Here is a 9,135-nt window from a genome sequence, read left to right as displayed (position 1 = left end):
AGCAGCCAACTGATTTTGTTTTGTTGCCAAAGTTCTAACCCAATCTCATACCAACTATCCTCAAAACATGTCTCTTTTACAACAAGTTGGGCTAAATAAGAGAAAATAAATAACTTTATGCATGAATACCCATAATCAACATTGGATAAACAAATCAAAAGCTGAACAGGTCTTCTTAAGCATCAAAGGGAAAGAAAGAAAAGAAATTTGTCTTGTACACTGGTATAGAAAATTCTAGTTGCATTAGATTCTAGCAAAATAATACTGAGATTTAGAACCACAGTCACTTCAAAATATGATAGCATTTATTCTCACTCACCTGGTCTCCGAATATCACATGTATTTTTCTGTACAGCTCAAGTTCCCTTCTCAATAAAGTCCTTGAGATATATAGAAAGAAAAGAAACTTGGGTTACACCCAATGTCTTTCTTCTTTGTAGATTTGAGACCCATGAACAGGTCAGCGACACATGTTGTGACTGAATTTGTTCTCCTGGGATTCCCTGGTTGCTGGAAGGCACAAATTTTTCTCTTCTCATTGTTTTTGGTGGTTTATGTCTTGACCTTGCTGGGAAACGGAGCCATCATCTGTGCAGTGAGATGCGACCCACGTCTACACACCCCCATGTACTTTCTGCTGGGAAACTTTGCCTTCCTTGAGATCTGGTATGTTTCCTCCACTGTTCCTAACATGCTGGCCAACATCCTCTCCAAGACCAAGGCCATCTCATTTTCTGGGTGCTTCCTCCAGTTCTATTTCTTCTTTTCACTGGGTACAACTGAATGTCTCTTTCTAGCAATAATGGCTTACGATCGGTACCTGGCCATCTGTCGCCCTCTGCACTACCCTGCCATCATGACTGGAAGGCTCTGTGGCATGCTGGTGTCTTTCTGTTGGCTCATTGGATTCCTTGGATACCCAATCCCCATTTTCTTCATTTCCCAACTCCCCTTCTGTGGCCCTGATATCATTGATCACTTCCTATGTGACATGGACCCACTGATGGCTCTATCCTGTGCCCCAGCTCCTATTACTGAATTTATTTTTTATACACAGAGCTCCCTTGTCCTCTTTTTCACTATTGTGTACATTCTTCGATCCTATACCCTGCTGCTCAGAGCTGTTTTTCGGGTCCCTTGCGCAGCTGGCCGGAGAAAGGCCTTCTCTACCTGTGGCTCTCATTTGGTTGTGGTGTCTCTCTTCTATGGGACAGTCATGGTAATGTATGTAAGTCCTACCTATGGCATCCCAACTTTGATGCAGAAGATCCTCACGCTAGTATATTCAGTAATGACTCCTCTCTTTAATCCCCTGATCTACAGTCTTCGTAATAAGGACATGAAACTCGCCCTGAGAAATGTCCTGTTTAAAATGAGAATTGGTCAAAATACATGAGCCAAAAATGTGGCATACTTACAAGTCCTAATGAAGAACAAGGTGGAGACGTATCAGTTCTTTCAGTGATCTTTTAGTCCTCGGTCTGAGTAGTTAGAGGTCATATATTTTACCTAACGTGTGCCCCGCTTAAATATCTTTTTGATACTGACTACTTAAATCTTAATTCACTGGTCTTCAACACCCAGGAAAAATGTTTTAAAGCCTGTCCTTATTGGAATGACAAAACCGAATTGCTGTATTAAAATGCCCTCCTACTGAGATGCCCCATGGTTCATCACTGCATGTCTTCTTCCTCATTACAACAGGGCAGTAAACCCAACTTTGACTACAGGTGTGTTCCTGGTAGTCTTTGTATGATAGAAATCAACAGTAGCACAATACCCAGCATACAGTAAGGCCTCAAAAATGTTCTTTAAATATTTTTATCCCAATTTTGTCACTTAAAAAATAATACATGATTGTTGTAACAAATTCAGACAATTCAGAAGTACATAAAAATGACAGATTTTTATATAGGCAAAGGACTTGAATAAACATTTCTCAAAAGAAGATATACAAGTGGCCAAAAAACACATGAAAAGATGCTCAGCATCATTACTCATTAGGAAAAGGCAAATCAAAACCACAATGAGATACCATTCACACTCACTAGCATGCCTAGAGTCAAAAAGACAGACAATATTAAGTGTTGGCAAGGATGTGGAAAAAATGGAACTCTTATACATTGCCGGTAGAAATGTAAAATGGTACAGCCCCTTTAGAAAACAATTTAGAGATAGTTAAACATGGAATTACCATATGACCCAGGAATTTCACCTGTAGGTATAAACCTAAGAGAACTAAAAACATATTTACACAAAACACATACACAAATATTCATAGCAGCATTATTCATAATAGCCAAAAAGTAAACAGCCTAATTGTCCATCAACTAATGAAAAGACAATGAAAATGTGGTATATGCATACAATGAATATTATTCTGTGATTAAAATGGAGTTAGGTATCATACATGCTACAACATGGATGAATCTTGAAAACATTATTCTAAGTGAAACAAGACACAGAAGGCCACATATTATATGATTCCATTTACATAAAATGTCCTGAATAAGCAAATCCATAGAGACAAAAAGTAGATTAGTAATTGCCATGGATTAGGGGAAGGAGAGGATGGGAAATGACTACTGCCAATGAGTGCTCAGTTTCTTTTGGGGGTGATAAAAATGTTCTGGAAATATAATAAATAGTGGTGATGGTTGCAAATATACTAAAGCCTTGTGAATATACTAAAAATTATTGACTTGTACACTTTAAAGAGTGAATTTTTCATCAGGGAAATGCAGATCAAAACCACAATGAGATAACACCTCACAACTGTTAGGATGACTGCTATCAGAGGACAAAAGATAACAAATGTTGGTAATGTTGGCGAAGATGGGATAAAAGGAAACCCTTGTACACTGTTGGCGCAAATGTAAATTTGTGCAGCTACTATGGCAAACAGTATAGAGGTTCCTCAAAAAACTAAGAATGGAACTATTATATGACCCAGCAATCCCACCTTTGGATATATATCCAAGGAACTAAAATCAGGATCCAAAGGAATTGAAAGAGACATCTGCACTCCCATGTTCATTGCAGCATTATTCACAAGAGCCAAGACATGGAAGCAACCCAAACATCCATCTACGGATAAAAGGATTTCTTAAAATGTGGTATATTCATACAATGGGATATTATTCAACCTTAAAAGGAAAGAAATCCTGCCATTTGCAACAACATGGATGAATCTGAAAGACATTATGCTAAGTAAGCCAGACATAGGACAGATACCATATATATGATGACTGTAAAATAGTAAAACTCAGGGAAGCAGAGAGTGGAATGGTGGTTGTCTGGGTTGGGGGGAGAGTAAAACAGGGGGGTATTAGTCAAAGGGTACAAAGTTTCTGTTACACAAGATGAGTAAAGTCCTAGAGATCTACTGTACAGCATAAAGCCTATAGTTAACAATACTGTTTTGTATACTTAAAATTTTACTAAGAGAGAAGATCATATGTTATGTGTTCTTGCCACAAAATAATAATAATGGCTAATGAGAGGATGAGAGGAAACCTTTTGACAGTGGTGGATAGGTTATGGCATAGACTGGTGATGATTTCTCAGGTATATAGTTGTACTTTAAATATGTACAACTTTTTGTACGTCAATAATACCTCAATAAAGTGTTGGAGTTTTTTTAAATCTGAACGTATTTTCCAAAAAAATCTAGCAACAAAGATAAAAGATTAAAAATCTTAGCCCTACAAATTTTTTATTATAGGGCGGAACATGGTCTTACTTGTGCTGTGCTGCCCTCTAGTGGTCATTGTGCTTCCATTGCCTGCTTAAGCATAAAACAAGAAAAACCTCAACTCACACAGACATAATAACAAAAGGAATATATCCGTTAATTGAATCTTCTAGTTAACTGAAGACTGACGGGAGGGGGGGACCTTTTGATATTAAGTATTAAAACATTTCTATAGTATAGAAATGTTTCATACCTTAGTAAATTGAAAATAATTTAATCTTTTACCCCACAAGGACTCAGGAAGTGTCAGTTGTTGGGACAGGCAATCAAATGATGGGGGTCCCAATCCCAGTTTTACACCAGCTAGCTGTGTGTCCTTACGTAGGTCACTTCACCTCTCTGGTCCCAACTCCTTTATCTGTAAGATAAGAAAGTTGAACTGAGTGAATTTTCTAGGGTTGCTTACACTCATTTTTCTCCTCAAAATATGATAGGACTCATGGCACATAGGATGTAGAGGCAGGAAACAGATAAGTGAACAGCCCATTTTAATTTGGTGTACAAAGTGCTGTAGCAGAGTAAACACGGATGCTGTCAGAGCACATGAGAGGAGCACATAACCTGGTCCGGGCCTAAGGGTGTATGGAAGGCAGTAGGGAAATCTTTTTAAAGAGTAACATCTAAACTGACACCTGATGAGTGAATAGGAATTATTCGATGAGCAGGGATGGAGGAGGAGCGTGGAAGAAGAAACAATATTTACAAAAGATCATAAATGAAAGGTAGTAAGCATTCAGTCAAGTGAGAGTAGTTCATTTTTGCTGGAATGTACAGTGTAAGGGAGAAATGTCAAAAGATAGGAAAACAGAGCTAAGCATGGGCCAGCCCATTTAAGGTCGTATAAATCAAAAGACAGCTTTGAACTATTTCCTAAGAGCAATGGGAAAAGTTTGAGAGGTTTGGTTCAGAGATGACATAATCATTTACATTTTTGAAAGATCAATACGACTACAGGATAAAGAACACACTAGAGAAGCGAGGTCAAGATTAAAGGGAGGGGACCAATTATAAGAGCATTGAAACAATTAAAAGAAGAAGGGATGGTGACCTGATTTTAGACAGCACTTCTCAAAGTACAGTCTGCAATGGGAAAAGAACAGAAATTCAGAGAAAGCTTTAGAAACTTTTATAGCAAGTCAACATTGTGATAATGTCCAAGCTTGTATCAGTGGACGCATCTCCATGAACAAGATATAAACCAGTTTGGGTGTTGTAGTACTTTCTGTATATACTAGTCAGGTATAGTGGAACCACATTAAATCAAGTGATATTTTAAAGTTGACTTATAAACTATAACCCAAAAGTATATAAAAATTGAAAAAACATATGCTTTATTTTTATCACTTCTTTTATGATCCTTTTAATTTTACTTTACATAATAAGTTAAATTTTGGAAATATAATCTATATTATTTTTAATTCCAATGTATTTATGGCAAAATAAGCTTTATTGAACTCCTTTTCAAGAAAAGATACATCTTTTCTGAATGTAGTCATTGCAGTAAACCAAATGATAACAATGGAAATGGTTCTCAACAAATGAAGACGAAAGAGTTCATACTAGTTTTACTCAGAAATATGAACCCTCCTATATCTTTAATGACATAGCTATAATTATGTATGAAGTGCTAAAAACAAAGTGTGTTACTTGGAGAGATATATTGGCTAATGATACGACGAAACCATCAAAACTTAAGCATCTTTTACATACAAAACGTAAAGAAATAAGTTCAAGACCAAAGCAATTTTTAAACAAATAGTATTGAATTAAAATCAGAAAAGAAAGCAAATGTTCAGTGTTCCATATGAACATAGTGATTTGAGATCTTATAAAGAGACATTTTGAATTGCTGCACCTAAGAAAACATATACAATTGCTGAGGCATTAGTGAGAGACTGCATCAAAGATACCTCCTAGCATATCTTGGCTTAATCAGTGGCAATGAAGATAGCTCAACCACCACTTTTCAATGACTCCATAGCTCAATGTATTAAAGAACTAGACCACATGATGGTTGTATAACAATATGAAAATACTTAATACCACTAAATCGTATACTTAAAGATGGTTCAGATGGTAAATTTTATGCTAAATATATTTTACCACGATAAAAAAGATTGGGGGAAAAAACTAGACCATAGAGTAAAGTTAGCAAATTATTTTTCATGTAATTTGATGAATACACAGCTATTGCTAAAATAGCAATTATTTTTGTATTATACAACTTAAACATGATAGTGATATAAAGGAGGAATTTTTCAGTTTCATTCCTGACAAAACAATTAGCTCTAAATATCTATGAAGAATTATTGTCAGCAAATGTGGCTTGTAGTTTAAATTTGGGTATGAGAATATTCTGATGATACAGCTGTAATGACAGGAAAATGTTCTGTAGCAGTACCCAGATGAAGAAGTTTGTGCCATTCATGCAAATCAATTAGTTTATTTTAGTCCCTCTAGAGTCAAACTACTTAATGTGATTTGATAGAAGTGAGTTTCTGGAACTTAAAGACGAGGAATTCTGGTCCTGGCTATGAAGAAATAGCCATTATCAGATTTACATTCCTACCATAAATAACTGCAAAATTTGGACAAATTTTAGGGAAAAAAAATCACTGCTGGCATTGTATAGCAACCAAAGCAGGACTGAAATCCTTTAAAAAAGGGAGGAACATAAGACAAGCCCCACATCCACCCAAGCTTTCTCCCTGAGAACATTTTATAGGCTATCGCGCAGCAACGTGGAGCCCAAGCAGGGAGCATAAATGTCATCGGGTAGAGAAGGCAGAAAAAAGATGGCTGTTAAGGTAGCTAGGATTTAGGGGGCAAATTTCATGAGTTTATGAGATGATGTAACACTTGAAAAATGTGAATGATTCTCACTTCGAAGATGTGATGATATACAAATGGCAAATAAACACATGAAAAGATACTCAACATCATACTTCATTAAAGAAATGTAAATTAAAACCACAATGAGGCCAGCAGGGTGGCTGTTAAAATAACTTCATCACAACTGAGCCACAGGGTGGCTCATGCCTGTAATCCTAGCACTCTGGGAGGCCGAGGAGGAAGGATCACTTGAGCTCAGGAGTTGGAGTTTGAGGTGAGCTGTGATGACGCCACTGCACTCTACCTGAGACGACAGAGTGACTGTCTCAAATAGAAAAAAAAAACAAATTATCTAAATTATGATTAATAGAAAGATATCTATTAATATAGAAAAATAGAAAAAGCAATATATACCCTCTACCATTTGCTACGATGTACTTATGCAAAGAAAATTTCTCATCAATGTTGATTAGCTAAAAGTTGAAGAAATCATCATTTGAAGGCTTAATCAGGAATTGCGTGAACCATACCAAGCTTAAAAAATATTATTTTAGAAGTTACATATTTATGGCTGGCACGGTGGCTTACGCCTGTAATCCTAGCATTCTGGAAGCCAAGGCAGTAGGATTGCTTGAGCTCAGCAATTCGAGACCAGCCTGAACAAGAGCAAGACCCCATTTCTACTAAAAAATTAGCCGGGCATGGTGGCACACATCTGTAGTCCCAGCTACTCAGGAGCCTGAAGCAGGATGATCACCTGAGCCCAGGAGTTTGAGGTTGCTGTGAGCTCTAAAGATGCCACTGCACTCTAGCCTGGGCAACAGAGTAAAATCAATTATTTTTAAATGTCACTTTAAAATATAACCCAAGAAGTCAACCTGAAAAGGCTACATACTCCATAATTTCAGCTTTATGACATCCTGGAAAAGGCAAAAGTATGGAGCCAATAAAAACACAGTGACAGTTGTTTCTAGGAGCTAGGGAAGAGGGAAGGATGGATAGGTGGAGCATGGAGGAATTTTAGGGCAGTAAAACTATTCCGTATGATAGTGTTATAATGGATACATGTCAGTATACATTTGTCAAAACCCACAGAATGTACAACACCAAGAGTAAACCCTAAACTATGGACTTTGAGTGATAATAATGTGTCAATGTAGGTTAATCAATTATAAGAAACGCACCACTCTGGTATGGGATGTTGATAGTGGGGAAGGCTGGGCATGAGGTAAGTGAGGAGATATTTGAGAACTCTCTGTATTTTCCATTCAATTTTGCTATGAACCTAAAACTGCTCTAAAAGATAAAGTCTATTTTTAAGATAATTTTTTAATGTAACCTGATAATTATTGGCCAAAGCTGCCTAACTAGTATGTACCTTCCTTTGGGCAATGACAAACAGAAGCAGACAAAGTAAGCTTTCCACAAGGCCTTTTGCTAATAGAGAAGCAGTGTGTGGACCAGTATGTTGAGGTTAACATTCCACAAATGATATGCTTTTTCATCTACTCATTTTTCCCATCATTCACCAGCTCCACTTCCGACACCTCAACAGGATACCATCTTCTCCCCTCTCTGCTAGCAGGGACAAAAAGGTTCAGGCTGGACACAGTAGCTGGCAAAGTCTAGAAGAGGTTAGCACCATTCAAGCTGCCTCTGGGAAAGCAGTGCCCAAAGGAACCCTATTCTCCCAGGCCTACTCCAAAGACAAAGTTGTTTTAACAGATTAGAAAAGAAACTCGAAGAAGCAGAGTCACAGCAGAACCTGAGGTCCCCAGGTGCCGGTCTGGGGCTCTCTGCAGCAGCTCTGCCTTGGTTGATTAGCAGGAGTTGAAGTCCTCTGAGAGCCAATTAGAGAAGGAATTCAGAGTGAGGGAGGGAAAAGTGATTCCAGCAACTCTCAATTAAAAGTGAGTAGATCCCACAGCACTGAGGGACAGTGACTCAAACTGTTGCATCAGCCAAGTTCCAATACCAACTCCCTGAACACAAAGAGGGAGCAAAGGGGAGGAGGGAAGCAGAGGTGTCCCACCCTCTGGCAAATTTCCACTTCCTATCCCAAGCCAATATACACCTGACAATTAAGTTGCAAGTGGTATCTCTTGATTAGCCATGAAGGAAACCCCAACATGCTAGGAGAGGGACAGGACATGTGAGAAGCATCACCCTTTAGAGTTAGCCAGAAGGCTGCTGACACACAGCCCTGCTACCAATTCAGAATCGCTCTTGTCAAGTTAGATCACATGTGACTCATTGTCCTTTGTGTAGAACGATAAAACTTCCACGACTACCCTCTCCTCCATCCTGTACTTATAAAATACCTGATGATCTTCAAAGCATGTTCACAAACACTACTTGATCAATTTCCACAAAATCACTGTGGGTTTTGCCAAGTATGTGTAAGTATTTCCATTTAGGAATTTAAAGAAGTTAATACTGATGTTCAAGAGATTTGCCTACGATAACACAAGCAGTATTACTTGTGTTTTTTTAAGCAATACACCACTATGCTTATATAGAGAGAGAATATCTTTAAAAGGAAAAAAAAA

General features: G+C 37.7%; 1 protein-coding gene across 1 annotated transcript; it reads left to right on the top strand.

The window, feature by feature from the left end:
• Positions 1–406: 406 nt before the first annotated feature.
• On the top strand, positions 407–1,442 carry LOC105814336 (olfactory receptor 11H4). Its single transcript, XM_012649264.1, has one exon. The coding sequence runs from the start codon at positions 422–424 to the stop codon at positions 1,394–1,396; it is 975 nt and encodes a 324-aa protein (XP_012504718.1). The 5' UTR covers positions 407–421; the 3' UTR covers positions 1,397–1,442.
• Positions 1,443–9,135: the final 7,693 nt, after the last annotated feature.

This window comes from Propithecus coquereli, unplaced genomic scaffold (genome assembly GCF_000956105.1).
Source record: "Propithecus coquereli isolate 6110/MARCELLA unplaced genomic scaffold, Pcoq_1.0 Scaffold3, whole genome shotgun sequence".
In the NCBI taxonomy this organism is placed as follows: domain Eukaryota; kingdom Metazoa; phylum Chordata; class Mammalia; order Primates; family Indriidae; genus Propithecus; species Propithecus coquereli.
Note: the sequence above shows the minus strand (reverse complement) of the source record. Positions and strands in the feature narration are given on the sequence as shown.

What these genes read in the sequence shown, in the direction of transcription:
- LOC105814336 (XM_012649264.1), top strand. Translation starts at nt 422, where the DNA reads ATGTCTTTCTTCTTTGTAGATTTGAGACCCATGAACAGGTCAGCGACA.